This window comes from Oreochromis aureus, linkage group 3 (genome assembly GCF_013358895.1).
Source record: "Oreochromis aureus strain Israel breed Guangdong linkage group 3, ZZ_aureus, whole genome shotgun sequence".
NCBI lineage: Eukaryota > Metazoa > Chordata > Actinopteri > Cichliformes > Cichlidae > Oreochromis > Oreochromis aureus.
Window position 1 is genome coordinate 58,036,974 of NC_052944.1, and position 20,782 is coordinate 58,057,755.

General features: G+C 42.4%; 2 protein-coding genes across 2 annotated transcripts; one reads left to right on the plus strand and one right to left on the minus strand.

Annotated features, from left to right (window-relative positions):
• Positions 1-3,088: 3,088 nt before the first annotated feature.
• Positions 3,089-5,619, minus strand: LOC116335900 (early growth response protein 1-like). Its single transcript, XM_031759682.2, has 2 exons — positions 5,210-5,619; positions 3,089-5,085 (listed from the first exon to the last, which is right to left on the minus strand). Exons 1-2 carry the CDS (start codon positions 5,334-5,336, stop codon positions 3,902-3,904), a joined length of 1,311 nt encoding a protein of 436 aa, XP_031615542.2. The 5' UTR covers positions 5,337-5,619; the 3' UTR covers positions 3,089-3,901.
• Positions 5,620-12,111: 6,492 nt separating this feature from the next.
• On the plus strand, positions 12,112-19,821 carry LOC116335890 (steroid 17-alpha-hydroxylase/17,20 lyase). The gene is made up of 9 exons (XM_031759672.2): positions 12,112-12,466; positions 14,552-14,672; positions 16,202-16,340; positions 17,089-17,318; positions 17,817-17,903; positions 18,273-18,485; positions 18,704-18,873; positions 19,108-19,211; positions 19,308-19,821. The coding sequence occupies exons 1-9, from the start codon at positions 12,231-12,233 to the stop codon at positions 19,571-19,573; spliced, it is 1,566 nt and encodes a 521-aa protein (XP_031615532.1). The 5' UTR covers positions 12,112-12,230; the 3' UTR covers positions 19,574-19,821.
• The last annotated feature ends 961 nt before the right edge of the window (positions 19,822-20,782 follow it).

A 20,782-nucleotide genomic window follows, 5' to 3' on the forward strand; every position in this document is an offset into this window, starting at 1 on the left:
ACACCAGCTTAACAAACCAAAATGTTTGACTCACCAAAGTAAAATCATGAGATAAAAAAGTAAAAGTGATCAGAAAAATTTAAACTTTAAATGTACAGCAACATTTTTAAAATGAAAACTGAAACTGAATGAAAATTATACGTTTAAGAACTAATTAATAAGAAACAAATAAATTTTGAGGTATTTTGACATAAAAAGTTAAATTATGCCATTAACGAGTAAAACTATGACACGAAATGTCAAAATTTTAAATGTAAAACTTAAAACGTTTAACCTAAATAGTGAAAATGTAAGCAAAACAGTCTAATTAATTAAAATATAAATAAAATAATACTTACATTACAAAGAAAAGTTAAAATATGAAAAAAAGTAAAATGAGATCTGTGATGAAAAAATATAAAATGTAAATATATTTAAAAAACATGAAAAATATAAAGAAAATGTTGCTATAATGTATCATTATAAAATGTAAACCTAAAAAACCTAAAAATGATGTCAGATCAAAGCTTTTAGAAAAAAACCCTCGACACTAACAAATGACAGATTGGTCAGAACTATTTTGGAAAAGTTTGATTTGTGACACGAGAAAACTTTAATTTAAGAATTAAAAAAATGAGACCTGAGCACAAATCAAAGAAAAGACTGTCGAATTACCTGCAGCATAAAGTATGAACACTGAACAGGATTTCACTGATTAATCAGCCCGCCCACTCTGTGTCCAGCTGTTGGATTACAGCTGTGGGCTCATTCACATTTATTACACGAGCAGGTGTTAGAACGTAAAAGTTGAGCCACGCAGACAGAAACTGATTATTGATTATTCGAACATCTGCCTGCAGCTGTGAGGAGAACGAGCTGCTCTTCTGGTTCTTACCGAAATATCGAGACTGATGACAGCTTCTGTGCTGCCACGCACACACGCGCGCGTGCCCGGTTCACCTTTCAGTACCTGTGACAATCGATCCGCGGATGTCTGGTCCTCGCGCTGCCTGAACCCACCCTTGTCGGCCGCCTGCGTCACTCAGCCCCAAAATCCCGTTGTCATGGTTACCCGGTTCTTTCCCGCATCTCCTCGGATCGATGGTCCATCATCCCGGTACCGACCACGTTTCCTCGTGCAGCAGCAGCATTGCACACGGAGCGAATGTGTGCGTGTGTGTGTGTCTGTGTGCGTGCGTGTGTGTGTGTGCGTGCAGCTGCTGACGTAGAGAACGCGTGATGTGGGCCATGATTGCCGAGGCTCTCTGGTTTCACATATTTGTGTTTTTATCGTTCATGAAAGCATGAACACGGTGAAGCGCGCGAGGCGATCTGTAGATAATGTGATATTCATTAACACACATCCAGTGTGCGGGCTTCAGTGTGTCTTTGGAAGTCACGGAAACTGTGTCATTCTCACGGCGTTCAGCCCACTTTTTATTTTTATTTTTTTTTACTGAGAATCAGTCCACTTCTTCACCCCTGTAACCAAGGAGACACGTGTACTCCAAAACATCTCCACAGAGGAAGAAAAACAACAACTTTAAGCATCATTGGAATGTTTCAGAGTCTTCCAGCTCAAAGCATCCTTAATTAAAATCATTTGTGTAATGTAGAAGGAGTGAAGTGACACAGTCTTTATTTTATAATGAGTATATTTGGCTTCACTGACAAGTTTTATTCTCCCAGAGTGACACTGCTGGTGTTTCTATTTGTCCAGGGGAACTTTCCATACCACAGAAATGACACTGTGGGCTTAGTGCCGCTTTTAATAAAACTGGAAATACATGTCTGTGTTTTATACATAAGCTGCAGCCTGCCATCATCATCATCACTACCCAGATTTCACTGTAATAACTCCAGCCAACAGCCACTTGCTGTACAGAGTGTCTGACCTTTAAACCTAACCACAAGCAGAAAGAATCAATTAAGAGATCTGTTTTCCCAGTCGAACTGAGTAATTGATTAGGATGTCAAACATGGAACAGTCCTGCTGGATGAAGACGTTTGAATTACTGAAACCCCTCCATGTGAAGCTTTGTTTCTGTAATCTGTAATCATGTTGAAATTTCATCATGAGATGGTTCCCTGTGCAGTCTATATGACCTGTCACCGACCACAGAGCGAGACTACAGGTTTGTGGAAGTTAGGTGGCTCTGTTTTGCAATCTGTGTAAAAGACAGTTTTTTTCTGACACCTTCTTTTGTGCTTGAGTGTATTATTTCTTCTCCTTCTGTGATAATATAGTGGCCACTGGAGGGCGCCAGAATCCTGCGGCCTTCAGGAAAAGCTTTGATCCTATTTAGTTTGCAGTGGAGGCCAAAGATCTCTGAAAGCAAACATGTGTGAGGTTGTTTCCAAACATGTCTGGTTTTAGTGTCAGGGTTACAATTTGTTTATGTTTAAGTTTAGGGCTGAGGGTTAGGATTAGGATTAGGTATTCATTTTTGATGGTTAGGGTAAGCGACTAGGGAAAGCATCATGTCAGTGAGATGTCCTCACGAAGATATGAAAATGAGTGTGTGTGTGTGTGCGTGTGTGTGTCTGTGTGTGTGTGGGAGAGAGAATAAGACTGGGTAAAACTGCTGTTCCCATAGCAACACGACCTTCACTGTTCAAAAAAGTGTTGGCAACAGAAACCTGTTGATGCACGGAAAACAGAGAAATCTGGAGAAACCCGAGAATGACTGAAGTGATGATGCGTAGTCATGAGGAAGATGAAGGTGATAAGTTGGTATAATAATTACCATTTAATTGGTGTGAATTGTGGACTTAATCGTATTAAGTGGCTGCTAATAACCCTTAAAAATGCCGATACAGCAGAACAACTGCCTGTTAAACATAAGAGGGCCAGGCTGAAACTCAACCTCCGTTTTAAATTAGTAATGATTAAATATAATTAAAGAAGTTGAGGTTGAGATCAGGGGTGTCTGCCCTGGTGAGTGGATGGAAATCAAAGAAAAACACAGAGTGCCCCCTCATATCACCTCTGAGTGAAGAGATCCTGAACCCCCCTCGTACAGACCCATATAAATTAGACCCTAACCTGTGGGCTGTGTTATGAAGCAGCAGAAGAATTAGTCGGACACGCTCACTCTTTGTTTGTTTGTTTATTGACAGCGACAGCAGCCTCCATGCAGAACGAGGGAACAGTAAACCTGCACAGCCATGTGTGCTACTTGGAGCTCAGCTCTCACTGAGCTGGTATGTGTTCAGTTTTTTTTTCACCGTCACAGTACAAACAACACGATGCACCGGTGCAGCTCAGACCTGCACCCGCAGTAATATAAAGTTCAGTCAGCGTCCAAAGACGCGGGCGTTGGTTTTATAATCAGTCTCATAGAAAAGAAAGAGTGACATCGCAGCACATTCATCTTTAGAAATATATACAATCTGATTGTAAACACGAAGAGGTAGACGAGCCATCTAGAAAAATAGAGCTATCTTACAAACATAGAACTCCTCGAATATAAAGATGTTCACATAAAAATAGCAGTCAAAACAAAGCACGACATTCTGACGTCTACATTTCTTCACGTCCTCATGCAGAAAAGTCACAGGTTGGTATTTTACAGGAGAAACCTCCCAGCGGGCAGCGGACTGCTCCTTTAACAGTCCACCACAGTAAGCAGACAGGCGGGCGCAGACAGGAAACACGTCAGTGGCACCTGCGGTACAGCCCTCTCCTGTGCGGCCCTGCTCACAGTCCAGCTGCAGGACCGCGCTTGCGCATGCGCCCTGAGAGGAACCAAAACGTGCACTTGGTAGTCCCCCAAACACCTGCCACGTCCTCCTCCTTTTCCGGGTCCAGCCAAAATCGCCCACGGTGTGACGTCACGTGGAAAGGTGTCTCAGACGCTTTCCGGTCGACGGTTCAAATCCTGAAGCTCTGAACGTGCTCGTGTGCTGTTGTTCTTTGCTTTTAGACGCCAGGCGCGTTCAGGGCCAGGGAGTAGGCGGCCATCATCTGTGCGCGCAGCTGCTGCTTAACATGCACGCGCCCGTGCCTCTTTCTCTCGTCGCTGCGCGCGAACCTCTTGCCGCACACGTCGCAGGAGAAGGGCTTCTCTCCGGTGTGCGTGCGCGTGTGCGTGGTCAGGTGGTCGCTGCGGCTGAAGCTGCGCGCGCAGATGGTGCACTGGAACGGCTTCTGTCCCGTGTGAATGCGCACGTGCCTGTTGAGCTCGTCGGAGCGCGAGAAGCGGCGCTCACAGCCCTGCACGGAGCACGGGAACGGCTTCGCCTTCGGCCCCCCCTTCGCGGGGGCTCGCCTGCCTCCGCGCGACAGCTTGGGGGCTGCTGCCGCGTGCACGCTGCCGATGTTGACTATCGGGAACACGCCCTGCAGGAGGGAGGAGAGCAGCTGGGAGTCGAGGGTTGAGGGGAGGGAAGAGGGGGCGCAGTGGAGGTCGCTCCCGCTCTGCACGAGCTCCGTCTTTATCGGCGGTCTGTTGATGACGTAGCTGCCGGAATCTCCCCCGGTAACGGGAGAGGCGGACAGGCTCTTCAGCCAGTCTTCCAGCCCCAGCGGCTCCTGCTTCACCTCGCATGCGGGCTTCAGCTCGCCCTGTGCGGCGTCGGCGCTCAGCAGCGAGTCGATGAGATCCGCCACATCCACCTGTTGCTCCAGAGCTGACAGCGGCAGAAGCGAGTCCGCGCTGGACGGGTACAGTGCGTCGTTTCCGGCTGTGGAGAGCGTCTCACACCCGCTGCTGCAACTGGAAGCCACAAACTCGCTCTTGACCACAGCTGGCAGGGAAGCCGAGGTGGAGGGCAGCTGCTGGGCGGCAGGCAGGGGTGGAGGGAGGTCCGGGACAGGTGCTGGAGCGAAGGTGGAGGCTGCAGAGGCGGTGGAGGTGATGGTGTTGGTGGCGGGCTGCTGCTGCTGCTGCTGCTGCTGCTGCTCCATCTCTGTGCAGATTCCCACGATCTCTGTGATCATGTTGAGGATCGCGTCCGCGGTGCTGCTCAGTCCCGCCGGTGCCGCCTCTGGCTCCGCGAAGAAGCTGCCGGTGTAGCCGAGGGAGGGCGAGAGCGTGTCCGAGGAGCAGTCGCTGAAGTCGGAGAAGAAATCTGAGTCAGAGGCGTCGGTGCCCGGAGAGAAAACTGGAGAGAGAGAGAGAGAGAGAGGGAGGGGGCGTTACTGTCATTGCATAATCAGCGGGCAGCCTCCTCGTCACACATCAGTCACAGGTGCAAACATCTGGCACAGCTGCTCTATCACACTCACCTTGGCAGAAAGGTGATCCCACGTCCGAGTCCGCGGGGTCGCTGAGGCTCGAGCCCACACTGTCCACCCAGGCGCTGCACGCGTCCTCAAACTCCGACATGAAGCTGTCCTCGCGCTCCAGAAGCATTTTCACACGAATCACAAACAAAAATCCGGTAAAAACGTGAAGCTGCTGGGCTCGTGCTGCCGGGATTCCCTTTATAAACGATAATCCGGCGGTTAATCCGGAGCGGGTCGGTTAGTCCGCGCTCTGAGGCTGAGGATGCTGAAGATGCTGAGGATGCTGGGCTCCCTGCGCTTTTATACTCTCCGTCTCCTAGGTAACTCCCGTCCAGGCCTTATTGGTCGACACCGGCGCGAGGGATTCCCCCCGCCGCGACGCTTCGTAGCTGCCCAAATATGGGCAGCATCCGGCCGTGACGGCGGGTATCCCCCATGCCTTAAAAGGACAGGCGGCAGAGCGACGTAGAGCTAGAGGAGAGAGGGGTTTCCTCCACTGCGGCAAGACAGGAGTTACACAAGCAGAGGAGGAGATGGAGGAGGAGAGGAGCGGGCTGTTTTTGAAGCTGGAGCTCCAAGTTAGGAGCGTTTGGCCTCGCGGGCAGACCGAGGCTGTGACCGGTGTCAGTGAAGTTTGTTTTGAGGACAAAGAGGCTGCTGCTCTGCTCAGACCTGCAGGTAAACACGGTCCGCAGTGCTGCAGAAGGGTCGAGAGACACCCAGAGGAAACACGGAGAGTGAGAAAGCGAGAGGGTGGCATGATTACATGTTAGTGACATTCCTGCACAGCCTCGTTCTGGCTCAGCTGCTGTGATGTTGTCTCCATGGAGATGTGGGAGATTCATGCGTTATGTAAAAGAAGCACAGTTTACTTTGATTGTTTTTTTTTGTTTTTTTTATTTCATGTTTTTTGTACACCTTTCTACATAAAGCCACACAGACTGCAGCTCAATCACAACTACAGTAAAGCATTAAAATACTGAAGGTGGCTGCAGATATCAGTGCACAGGGATTCATCCATCCATCCATCCTCAATTCAGCTGTCACAGACTGGAGGACAAATAGAATCATTTACCCATATGCCCCGCTGATTAAGATTCTGTTTGAGTGCTGGTTGGTGGTGTACACATTTCTGTGTGTGCACATTTATAAAATAAAAGCACAGCAGGACCAGTGGCCTCTACGGCTCCACACAGAAGTTACGTGGGTGTCACACGTACACATGTGAGTGTCTGCCTCAGTTCAAAATTAAATTTAGTCATTAAAGGGTGAACCAGAGGCTCCGAGTGGACGTCAGCGACCTCTGCTATTAGAGTTTGGAGCCTAATTTTAAAAGTAGAGATAGTGTCTGTCTTCTGAACCCAGTCTGGGAGCTGGTACTTTTTAAATACTCTAGGAACAACAAGTAAACTTGCAGTTTGAGAGTGAAGTGGTCTAATGGGACAATATGTTTCCATGAAGATATGACAGGGTCTGATTATTAAACAGCTTATATGTGAGGAGCAGGATTTTAAAGTCTGGATTTAACAGGGAGCCAATGAAGGAGAGATTTTAGAAGAACACAATCAATAGTTTTTGATGTGTGACAGTCAAAAAATTATGACTTTTGTCCCTGGTTACAAAGACCAAACTATATCTTCTGATAGGTTAGTGTTAGGGTCATCAGCAATGACAACTTAGAGTTAAAAAAACTGGGGGCCAGCACTAGAGGGAATTTCATGGAGCCTAGATACACCAAATTTGGGCTAAGTGTGCTGTCAGGGTGAGGTAAAGAGAAGTAAATACTCTAATAATTTTAATAAAGGAGCCCATCTCAAAAAAACCACATCTGGGTGTTTTTGATTATCTGTGTACTGTCACATGTTAAAGAGACTACATATACACATAAGTTTTACATCTTATCATCTTATACTAATATCACTTAAAAAAGTGAAACACATAATATATGTTACGTCCGGCGTGGCAGACGTGTGGAGTAGGAGAACAGGACCCAAGATCCAACTGTTGATGCGAGTGAGCTTTATTTTGAAAGGTGGGTGAAAACAAACAGAAATGGCAAGGCGAGGATGGAAACTGAGCAGAACCTAAACTGGGAAGAAACTAACAAAGCAAACCTGAAACCAAAAACAGATGCAGGAAAACACAGAGCGAAAATGCAGAATGACCAGCAACTAACACAAGGCTTAAATAGACAGAGGAATAACGAGGGAATGAGACACAGAAGGAGAACACAGCTGGGAGTAATTGACAAGACGAGACAGGGGAAGCAAAACTCAATACATTTACATAAGACACAGACTTTCAAAGTAAAACAGGAAACATAACAGACGCGGACTTGACTAGGAGGGAGCAGCAACCATAGAACACAGAAATAGAACCCAAAAGACTAGAAAAGATAAACAGTGACAAAATCAAAGTTCAATAATGATACAAAACTCAAAACACTGGCTCACTGACCCAGGACCATGACAATATAATTAACTAATAGCACACTATAGTGCTGCATTATGATTATTTTAACATGAAAGAAGAAATATAACATTAAGTTAAAAACACAAGGTTGAAAAAGATTTTAATAAAAAGTTTTTAGTTTCAAACTATGAAACAAATGACATACAGTCATGTTGAATATAAAGTTTTAACAGGATTCTTAACAGTCATGGCAAAACAAAATAACTCCCAGGGGGTGATTATCAGATGCATTTGATTAAATTATCATCAGGAAGTTCGAGCACATCTATAAAAGCAGAAGTTTTACACATTTGCAGGTCTGGAGCATTCAGCTGTCCCCACATCCAACAAATTCACTGTGAGTTCAGACCCTCTGATGATCAGGGAAACTGCAAAATATCCAACTCTGCATGCCTCGGTCAGCATGTTAAACCGTAAAGTTCATGACGGTAGAAATAAAAAACTAGATGTTTGGAAGCAGAAAGCCTCTTCACTCTAAAAAGAATAGAAAGTGCTTCTGGAACTACGTCCTTTAGACAGATGGGACCAAAATGATGCTGTGTGGAGCAAATCAGCACAAACACCTCAGACCAACAGTCAGCAAGGTGGTGGGGAGGTGATGGTTTGCGCACCTTGCAGTCACTTGGTCAGTCATGAGTTCCTCTGTGTACCAAAGTATGCTCGAGTCTAACTTGAGGCCATCTGTGTGACAGCTAAAGCTTGGCTGAAACTGAGACATGGAACAGGATGATGATCGCACGCGCAGCAGCAAATCTACAACAGATTCCCTGAATATTAAAAGAGTCAGTGCTGCAGCGGTCAGGTCAAAGTCCAGACCTTAAGAGAGCTGTGCACGAACCTCAGTGACCCGAAGCAGAGACGATAAAGTCATACAGAAAATGATTACTTCAGCTGATTGCTGCTGAAGGTGGTTCAACTAAGCTAAAGGCTAAGATCAATTCCAGCCCTCAATTCAAAAAAACTGATTAAAAACAGAAAACTGTGTGACAAGCAACAAACAGCTGCTCTGATTTCTGCTGAAAACACCTCTGACATATTTCAAAAAGGTCCCCAAACTTTTCAGATACTTTTTCTTTGACCTTCAGTATTGCTCTAGGTGTAAGCATACAACAAAGTTAGGAGCTGGATTTGGTGTATACAGAAAAACATAAATAAAACATGTTAAATGCTATCATAAATAAAGGTAATATTAGTATAACAACACTAAATGTGTAACTCTTTCTGATGGGAGGGTTTAGGTCAAGTCTCTGATTATGCTGTTAGACCAAACAGACAAGCTTAATTTTTTAGTTTAACTTTTACTTCCATGCATTCAGAGCATTCCCCGGGAGCATCTGGTGGCTGTCAGAGGAACTGCAGCTTTGGGCATTTTTAGCATCCTCTGTTCTGTACATTCATATTTAATCAGCTCGGGTTCTGGTGCTGCTTACGTTTGTGAGTGTTTGGATCCCGGGTGACTAAAATAAGCCCGATCACATTGGCGTGAGAGCGTTCAGACGACAGGGCTGCAAAAAACAGTCAGCTGACGATGCAGAGAGAAGAGAGAAGGAGGCTATATCAAGAAAGATGATGGAAGAGGGAGTGTGTGTGGGCGAAGTAAGAGAGGCTGTTGCCATGGCGCTCTGCCACCTCCTGTTCCCTCCACCTGTTACAAATAACACACTGCGATGGAGACATTAATGTGGCGTCAGAAGCGCTGCGGCCTTCAGTTTCTGTCATCTGCAGCCACTGACTCACACTCCGTACAGTATGTGGCTGCTTTAGATTTTCCAGATTCTCCTACATCGCAGAGGCATCTGATTGGCCTCAGAGTCATCCTGCAGCAGGACAACAAGCCCTATCATCCAGACACAGTCACAAAGAACCACATTCAACTGCGAGAGGAATGAGATTTGTGCTTTTTCAGGTTCTCAAGAGCACAAATCTCAACATCATGCTGTCTAAAATCAACCGAGTCCTGCATCACGAGTCCACCTCCAACTTCAAAATGTGGGGCACAAGTGTGTTTTGTACCTTACTCTGTAAGAAGGTGGTTATTTAATAAAAAGTCCTCATTTTGTTCTGAATTTACATTTAGAGCCTAAAACTTTTCATACTCCTGTAACCAAGGACTATAAGGAAAAACTAAAGGAGTCCAAGTACTGATCCGAAAACCAATTGCTGACTCTGGATGGCATTACCTTGGCCCCCAATACACTGCGAGAAATCTTGGAGTCGTTTTTGACCAGGATATGTCCATCAATGCCATTATTAAACAAATACGTAGGACTTCTTTCTTTCTTTTACTTGTGCAAAATTTCTAAAATTAGAAATATCCTGTCTCTGAGTGATGCTGAAAAACTAGTTCATGCATTTATTACTTCCAGGCTGGACTACTGTAATTCATTATTATCAGGATGTCCTAAAAACTCCATGAAAAGTCTTCAGCTGATCCAAAATGCTGCAGCAAGAGTACTGACAGGGACTAGAAAGAGAGAGCATATTTCTCCTGTTTTGGCTTCCCTTCATTGGCTTCCTGTTAAATCCAGAATTAAATTCAAAATCCTGCTCCTCACATACAAGGTCTTAAATAATCAGGCCCCATCTTATCTTAATGACCTTGTAGTACCATATCACCCTATTAGAGCACTTCGCTCTCGCTCTGCAGGCTTACTTGTTGTTCCTAGAGTATTTAAAAGTAGAATGGGAGGGAGAGCCTTCAGTTTTCAGGCCCCTCTTCTATGGAACCAGCTTCCAGTTTGGATTCGGGAGACAGACACTATCTCTACTTTCAAGATTAGGCTTAAAACTTTCCTTTTTGCTAAAGCATATAGTTAGTGCTGGACCAGGTGACCCTGAATCCTCCCTTAGTTATGCTGCAATAGACGTAGGCTGCTGGGGATTCCCATGATGCATTGAGTTTTTCTTCTTCAGTCACCTTTCTCACTTACTATGTGTTAATAGACCTCTCTGCATTGAATCATATCTGTTATTAATCTCTGTCTCTCTTCCACAGAATGTCCTTGTGTTGTTTTCCTCCCCTCAGCCCCAACCGGTCACCACAGATGGCCACCTGGGTGGTGCAGGAAGTTTCTTCCTGTTAAAAGGGGTTTTTTCCTTCCCACTGTCATCAAGTGCTTGCTCATAAACAGTGTTGGGAAGGTTACTTTTAAAATGTATTCCACTACAGATTACAGATTACATGCCCCAAAATGTATTTTGTAACATATTCCATTAAGTTACTCAATGAGAGTAACGTATTTTTGAATACTTTGGATTACTTAATATATTATCATGCTTTTTACAACTACATGAATGTACTATTGCTGTGTGATTTATTACTATTACTGAAGGCTACTCTCCATACCAATACCGACTAGATTTTTAAATCTTAATATAAAATGAGTAACAGTAGAGTGGACATTAGGTAATGCTGCACTTTTTGCAGCGATCTTGTCTAGAAAACTATGTCTGTATCAGTAATATGTTTTCTTTTTAATAATCATGTGGAACTGCACATAAAGCATTGTCTGATTGTTGGTGTTTTCTCTGTATTATTGTAGGATCTTTACCGTACAGTACAAAACACCTTGTGGCGACTGTTGTTGTGATTTGGTGCTATATAAATGAAACTGAATTGAAATTGAATATGTACCTTTTTGACTCTCTGGAATGTTCATGCAGCTAACCTGAGGTCCAGTAATGAGTGCTACACAGGTCTTTATATAAGAACATTAACAGACTTTTCCCGTATCACTGTACCACAGAGTTACTCAAACAAGAGTCAAATAAAAAAAGAGACCCCAATGAAGCCAGAAACAAAGCTCAAAACTAGTTTTAAAAACAAACTTATTTGTCAAACACAACATAACAAATATAATTAAGCAACAACAGACAGCGTAATACAAACTCATGTAAATATACACAAACACACACACCATCTCATTTTGTGTCATTTTAATAAATATAAATATATAATACATATGATGTAAAATGGTAGTTTAGAGTGAGTCTCAAACAGTCTGAGGTTAAAGATGTTTTATTTTGAAACCCTTCAGCTTTAGAGCAGCAGCTGTAAGTGTTTGCTGAGCCTCCTGTGGACACTCGGGTATCTGCGCTGCTGCTGAACAAACAGACAACAAATGATAGACTACTAACAGTAACAGCTTGTTAACACATTAATAAGTGCTTTGAAATGCTCACAAATCCACTGGGGTGCATGTGGCCCATTGATTTACAGCTATCCAGGAGATAAGCATGAATGTCACCTTGAAGTTTCATCCTGTGGTGAAACAGAACAAACTTACTTGGATGAAACTCACTGGCGAGGTCATATTCTCTTTTAAGGTCACTATGCAACCAACCAGATATGCAGCTTGATAACATCAAGGTTGCCGAACCAACATAAACACTCGCCAGCGAGCGCACACACACATTCATGGTCATACATTAGTAATAAAAACAACTCCCGCACACACACAGCGACTGCTCCAAGGTTTTTCTGTGTGTGAGAGGTTAAAGCCGGGACTCTCCAGCGTCTCCCTGCACTCTCCTCCACCTCACCGCAGACATGCTCACCTGTCTCCTCTCGTTCCTGCCTCCTTCGCTCTCTCCCTCTGTCCTTATCACCCTTTTTACCGTCGTAGTGGTCGTCCTGTTCTTGACCACATGCCAGCTCGTTCCTGAAACTGAACCCTCGGCTCGGGGCTCCATCCCCTGCCTGCCACGGCTCCCCTTCCTGGGCAGTCTTCCGTGGCTTGGAGGAGGCCTCCCACCTCATCTCCTCTTCACGCAGATGTCCCACAGGTGAGATCAGCACGTTAACTTTCTGGTCGTGAGTTTTGTCGATGAGGTGATTAAACTTCAGGAGGAATCAGTCATGTTTACAAGACAGCACTCAGTCACAGGTTTGGAAGGACCGGTTCATTTTTAGGGACACTTTGGCAGGACCTTTTAATGTGTGGTCATGTTTGAGAAGACTAGTTAATGTTAGTCGGCAAATATTCCTTCGGTTGGGGGAAAAAATAAGTGGAAAACCTAGTGCATGTTTAAAAAATTAAAATTATACAAATATGTATATCTTTGGGGGACTAGTTACTGTTTGGGAGATCTGGTTAATGCTCAGAAGCACCTATTTATCATGGAATGAGTAGTTAATGTTTGAGAGGAATAGGTAATGTTAACTTTAGTAGGTAAATGTTTATGTGTGAGGACTAGTTAAATTATAGGAGTGATGTTCATCAGCCCATATCCACTGTAGAAGTTTAATGTTTGGAAGGACTAGTTAATTTTTGTAAACAAGTATGTATGTGTTGATAGGCACTAGTTTATATATATAATGACTAGTTCATGCTTGTAAACCCATTATGGAAGTACTGGTTAATGTTTGGGAGGACTAGTTAATATCTGTAAGAACTAGTTAGAGCAGGGGTCAGCAACCTTTAACACCCAAAGAGCCACTTGGACCCGGTTTCCACGCAAAAGAAAACACTTTTTGAAATCTAAAATGAAGATAACACTGTATATATTGTTTTTTACCTTTGTGCTTTGTGTGCACAACTAAAGTAAGTAAGTAAAGTTTATTTATTAAGCGCTTTTCACACACAGGCAGTCACAAAGTGCTGTACACAAATATTAAAATAAACAATACAATCAATAGACATTATACACAATGTAAAAGATCAAATGTAAATAATGTAAAGAATATAAAATACGTAGATCAACAAAAGGCTTGTTTGAACAGAAAGGTTTTTAACTGCTTTTTAAAAGAATCCACAGAGCAACTAAGGTGTGTTGCTTATAAAATCCATGAAGTGCTACAGAGAAAATGACATTTTATTTATGTAATCAACACATTTTGAACTCTTAAAGAAATATAACAAAAGGAAAGACACCCAGCTGAACTAAAATGATCCATGTAGCAAACAAAAACTGTTGTGAGCCGCCACACTTTTCAGGTCAAGGCTTTTGGAGCCTTGACCTGACTTTTAAAAAGTAATTGGAAAAAAAAGCACTATGCCGCTCTCTCTGCTGTTGTGTTGTCGGGCTGTGAGCTGAAAAGCTACAGCCGGCTGTATGCGTACAGAAACTGTGTGAAAAGTGGTCAATAAAGAGATGCTGAAAAGCATGTCCATGCAAACATCATCAGGTCTGTCGTGATATGTTTACAATGGGACTTCTGGTCCCGAACCTCGGCGCACAGCGTCTGCAAATCGGGGCTTTCATTTTTACGCAGGACTGTAAGCTGTCATCTGTGAGGCGTGAGCGGTGTTTGTTTTTAACATAGTTCACGGTGGAGAACAGCTGCTGATATAATGTGGATCCGAAGATCCATAATTGGCCTACCTGGGGTTGAAAGTCTCGATAAATGCACGGCGTTTCGGCGGGTACACCGGCTTCCGCGAGTGTGACGCTTATTTTGAGAGATGAAAAAAATAATAAGATATAATTTTATTTTTATATTTCAAAATCACAATAATCTTCCAATTTAGAACTACAAGTTAAAAAAAAGAACTAAACACAAATAAAATGCACTTCAGCGAAATACTTCTTCTATTTTCCCAAACCACCCGGAGCCGCAAAATAAGGACTAAAGAGCCGCATGCGGCTCCGGAGCCGCGGGTTGCCGACCCCTGAGTTAGAGGATAGGAGGACAAGTTAATGTTTGTAAGCCTGCATTCATTATTGGAGATCTAGATAATGTTGAGGAGGACTAGTTAATGTTAGTGATGTAAATATTAAATGTTAAATAAATATAGTAAATATTTATGGGTGGGGGAGGATGAGTTAGTGTGTATGAGGACAATTTACTGTTTACTATGACTAGTTAGTGTATCTCAATTCACTGCGGTCATGTTTTTATTCATCAGTGTCCGCACTGTTCTGTTTCAGGTACGGGCCTCTGTTTGGGCTCTACCTCGGTCCTCACTACACTGTGGTCATAAACAGCCATCAACACGCCAGAGAGGTCCTGATGCAGAAAGGCAAGGACTTTGCTGGACGACCGAGCATGGTGAGACATGCAGATGCAAAGACAGAGAAAATACCCACATGATATTCTGTTCCAACAGCTGCCCAGATTCTTCAATCTAATTATGTTTTTGCAGCCTGAAAGGCATAAAGACGGAATATGGAGGTTCATGATATGACTTTAATTTTAACTGAACTGGTTAGGTTCTAAAGTGGGAAATGGTTTTAGGCTCTTTAGTGTTTGATTTTCTGGATTTTTTCTGGAATACTTTGGGTTTTAGGCTGTTGGTTGGACTTTTTGGTACTTAATGGCACTCATGTCTCATGTGATCTGTGATAATTTAGAAATAATTTAATTCAGTTTGATTCAATTTCCTTTCATTTATGTAGCATCAAATCACAACAACTGCCCCCTCAAAGAGCTTTACATTATAGGGTATATTATAGACTCCAAAGACACCCAACAGACATCCTTCGCTTGGCGAAGGAAGGGAAAACTCTTTTTGTAACCTGTATATATATTGATAATGACCAGAATTCTTCACTATAGCTTTAATGTACTGCTCTACAGGAGTCAGGATATAGCGTCCAAGCTCCAGGTGCTTTATTTTATGTTGCACTGCCATACACCATTGAATCAGAGTGAAACTAATACATAAGAACAAAAAATACAATAGTAAAGTGATTAACACAACGATATATTACAAATTCCCTTATCTACTCTACAGCAAGTCAAGGCTAGCAACAAAATTCGGAGGCATAAACAAGAAAGAGGATTGCAGTGGATAACTACAGGAACCCTTCAGCACATGTGAACCTGCTTACCCTAAAGAACATGGTCAACTTCCGGTTCTGGGTCAAAGTGCATGTCACATTAACAACAATTTACAAGGCCCAGTAGGGGGCACTAAACTCAAGGCAGAACATCCAGTTTAGGGAACATTTTACCTAAATCAAAAAAACTATGTAACTTGTAACTCATTTCATTTTTTAACTTTTTTAAATTACATTTTTTACAAAGTTTATTTGAGGTTAACGCTTATCCATAATTATAAACCCTTCACCCTTACTGTATTTCCCGCCTTTAATTAAACACTTATAGAATAGCATCAACCAAAATGAATCCACTTAAATCCAGCTTAAATTTACCTCCTTTTGTTTTTTAACCATCTAATTAACCTCCGCCTGTAGCGCCCCCCAGTGTGGGGAAGATAGAACATACACTGCGTTGACATGTGAAGTCTTTCATTAAGATGCCCCCAGCATAGTGAGAACCTCAGTAATATAACTGTTACGTAATGTGGATTTTCCTATGTATATTTCATGCCTGTAAACCATTTCACAGCAACTCTGATGTGAAAAAACACAACAGAAGAAAAACCCACTGCATTTTTAGAAAACCCTTCACAGAAACAGTAATAGCATTGGTTTTTGTCCTTGGTGACAGGTCAGTGTCATTTCCAGTCTCTGTGCTGCTCTCAGCAGTGTCCTTGTCTGAATATTTTTCTTCCATTTTATTTTGAAGTACTGTTTTGAAACTGTTCTTACATTCATCCTCATTTTTCCCTGCAGGTCACCACCAACCTGCTGACCAGAGGAGGCAAAGACATCGCATTTTCAGACTACACCCCTCTCTGGAAGTATCACCGTCGCCTCGTCCACAACTCCTTTACTCTGTTTGGAGAAGGAACGACTCGACTGCAGGACATCGGTACTCGGCTCCATCCTGCCATTTGATTTTCATCCACCCATCTGTTTCATAAAAAAACAACAAAAACCCCACTTGTAATATTTTAACAGGTTTAGCTGTAGTACATTGCTGTTTGAAAGGCAAAGTAAAAAAATATTCATGACATCAAAGTCAACATCACGCTAACGTAAACTTAAACAGCCTTCAGGTTGGCATGGAAATTCAGAAGAAATTTTTAATATAAGGCAAAAAGGAAATGCTTTTTCAAATGTGCCAGTTTATGTTGATTGCTTGATGGATATGAACAGCATGTGACTCCATAGATTGTAAATTGTTTATTCAGAATATGAAGAAACAGACGTTTTGTCTTTTTAAAATGTCTCTGTATTGTACTGAAGCGATACCTACTGATGCTGGCAAAGGGTCAGGCAGTACTTTTATGTAGAACCACTTCCTACCACAAGATGGTGCAGCGACTCTCTGCAACCCAGAGTTATGGCTCCTTCAGAGACGAGAAAAAGCTCTATGAGGTGGAGGTAGAGCAAAAAAAAATATGAAAAATTAAAAGTGAAGACGTACACATTCGAAAACATATCGATAAACCCACTGCTAAATCACTGCCCCCTGATGGTAAAAGTTTTTGTCAAACTGCACAGGATAATTATAGAACTCTCTTTAGAGCTTTAATTTTAAAAGTGTTTTGTTAAAATTCTCATTGTGCTGTTTTCTGATCTTTTTTCTTTACATTCTTTATCATTTCTCTCTTCAGTTCTGTCCGAGGTGGACAGTCTGTGTGTTGAGCTGTTGTCCAGCGAAAAGCAGGGGTTTGATCCGTCCTCTGCAGTAACCAGAGCCGTCACGAACATCATATGCACACTAGTGTTCAGTGCGACCTATCGACACGGCGATGCCGAGCTGCAGGAGGTGATTCAATACAACAATGGGATTGTGGAAACGATTGCCAGGGGAGGACTGGTTGACATCTACCCCTGGTTGCAGGTATAATTCTATACTTGGAACTGGGGTGCTCTGTATACGATCTTGTATCCTATATCTGTTTAAAAAAAGAAGAAATATTGACCTTTTTGAAAAAGTCAAACTCAAACTCACTCAAACTTTATTTAAAGATATCAACTGACAAATTAACAAATACATGTAAATATTTAACTTTAGAGAAAACATTTCTTTTCACTGTGTTGCTAAAATTATCAGCTAAAACTCTCTCAAGGACTTATTGTCACCATTTGTTGACAGCTGGAGCTGTATGATTCAACTTAACCTTTACATAAAGACAAACAAAAATAAAACATGAAAACATGAGAACTTTGAGAAAAGTGAGCGAAACTGTACGACTTACTGAATATTTATTACCAAATATTTGACGTTTAAAAAATGATCCAAAACCATCCAGTGATGGCATTTATGCGAGTAACACAAGCAAAACATTGCTTCTTTTCTTGTCTGAATAAACTGTAAGAGTCTAACTCTTTCCTGCAGGTATTCCCTAACAAGTCTCTCAGTAAACTGAAGAAGTGTATCACTATCAGAGACCAACTACTGACCCGCAAACTGCAGGAACACAAGGTAATAAACAAACTTGCACTACTTTAATATAAACAAACAGAATGGATTTTTATCATAGAATCATATCACGTAGCATCAGAGGGCAGGAGTCACTTATGGCTCAAAACTTGAAGATGGGTCTCTCCACTAGGCAACATCAGGATTTTGTCTTGGGGAAATAAGGAACACACGGCATAACAGTGTTGCATTGTGGGTATATTAAACCCTTAAAAATGAAATTAGATGTGTCAGGTTTCAATTTATAATGTATTAAGCATGTGTTGTTGCCTGTGTTTCAAAATATATTTACATAACTTCAAACAATTCTAGAAAATAGTCTTTGATCTTGCCTGATTTTTTTTTGTTTTGTTTTACCTGATCTGTATTCAGTTATCAAGAAGTGACGGAGACCCATGTGACCTCCTAGATGCCTTGTTAAAGGGCCAGACTCGTGGGCAGGGTCAAAAATCTTCGGAGTCAAAAGACGACGGGATAACTGACGACCATGTCCTGATGACAGCGGCTGAGGCTTTTGGAGCTGGAGTGGAGACGACATCCACCACACTACTATGGATTCTGGCCTACCTGTTGCATCACCCTGAGGTAGAAACATAATGTCGGTCAAAGAAGTGTAAAAGAAAAGGCATTATGAGGACTTTCTGTTTATCAGCCCAACAAGAAAAACATGGAGACGTTTGGGCAGAAAACGGGCTGCATATAAGGCACTTCATCTTGTGCCCTCCATCATGCTGGATGCCTTTTCTGTAGTCTTTAATTATGAATAATCAATTCGGTCTCCCAATTTGCTTCACCCACTCCAGGTCCAGGAGCGCGTGCAGAAAGAGCTGGATGAGCATGTTGGCAGTGAGCGGACTGTGACCATATCAGACCGTGGTCAGCTGCCGTATCTGAACAGTGTCATTAACGAGGGCATGAGGATCCGGCCAGTGAGTCCCGTGCTGATCCCACACACCGCTATGACCAACAGCAGGTAGACCAGTATTGCAGCTGATGCTGATTTGTTTAGTACATTGAGTTTCTTGTTATGATGAAAATGTGAACAGGGAAACATTAACTTATTTTCTTCATCCGTTTTCTTCTGCTGAACTGAAGCAATATTAAGTAAAAAAATTACAACAGAAATGCATTATGACGTAATCTGATTGTTTTGTATAATAAAAACACCTTAAAACCTTAAATAACTGGGGATCTCTTTCTCTGGTAGCATTGGAGGCCACGCTGTCAGTCAGGGGACACGTGTTTTGGTCAACATGTGGTCGATTCACCACGACCCCCATCACTGGGACAAACCTGATTTGTTCAATCCAGGTTAACAGATGCAGATAAACACCAACCATGTAACTCCAGCTTTTTAAAAAAGAGCACCTGATCACACCACCTTCTCTTGTTTTCCCACCATTTCAGAACGTTTTCTTGATCACCATGGTCAGCAGGTCACACCCTCCTCTTTCCTTCCATTTGGGGCGGGACCTCGAGTCTGCGTTGGCAAATCACTGGCTAGGCTGGAACTCTTCCTTTTCCTGTCCTCTCTGCTCCAGCGAATGAGCTTCAGGGTGCCACGTGGCGCTCCTCTGCCCAACTTGCAGGGACGGTTGGGTGTAGTGTTGCAGCCATTGCCTTTTAAAGTTGTTGTCATTCCCAGGGCTGGATGGGAGGATGGAAGAAAATGACAGAGTGGAGGCAGACAGTGAGGCTGGGTGATGAGAAACAGAAACATAAATTGCTCATTCCATGTCATTTCATCAGATGCCTCCTACTGCCCAAAATCCAAGCAAAAAAAAAAAAAAAAAAAAGGAGGAAAACAAAAATTCAGGTGAAAGATACACTTCTTAATAGCAACTGAGAGAGGAATAGCAGTTTGTCAGGTCTCTGCTGTCATTAGTTTTCTCACAAAAAACAAAACAAAAACAAAAACCAAGAAAAAAAGAATGTTTTTAAATGTTTTTGTTGCATTGTTTTTTGAGGATTCATGTTTGCAAGTCCTTTATCCAATATGAAATTTTACATAAAGATGTTAATCTTTACCTTGGGATTTTTTTTCAGGCAAAGGGAAGATTTTATTAAAGCTTATGAACTGTGATGGAGCCCTACCATAACCATAATGCACATATAGCTAAGAGAGTAAGCTAACCACTTCCATAACCATTAAACCATTATTCTAGTCAAAATATTCCATATTGTTGTTGTTCTTTAGGAAGCTCTTTGTCGTAACATACTTCCATTATATTTGGATAAAACAAAAAACACAGTTATTTTGTTAAATAAACGTTGGGTAGATCTGACCAATAAAAGTGTTACTAATAATTATAAAATTATTATAAAGTATACAATATATTAGTTTTATTAGTATAAAACTAGCAACTATCACCTGCCACTATCACAGTTTTTGGGGGGTTTTCCTACCTGTGCAGTTCGGTCAGTTCAAGTCAAACTCTGGTTCAGAGGTGTCACACTTTGGGCTTGGTAACAGGAATGTCCTGTAGATTTTTCCCCACATTTTGGCTCACATGATAACAGTGGTTTAATGACCCCCAGGAACACCTCAAAAAAAGCATGACCAGAGGGGTTAAATACTCTGGGCTGTCAGTTATTTTAGAACTGAAGAATCCTCCTGGATGCAAGGCAAAACATCTTCACATAGTCCAGTTGCCTTCATTTTAACCATGCAAGGTTTGTTCAGTTGTGAATATGGGCATCGCACTTAGACGTGGACCAATATGAGTGGACAGAGACCCTTTAGTGGTTTTGGTCCGGTTACAAACAAACCCCAAAGCAGTTTTTTATAGAACCATCCGACTCAAGTACTAGGTCTATGCTGCAGTTTTGAGTAAGACACTTTCACGTAGCTAGCCATGGTCTGCAATCTGGGGCTGCAATCT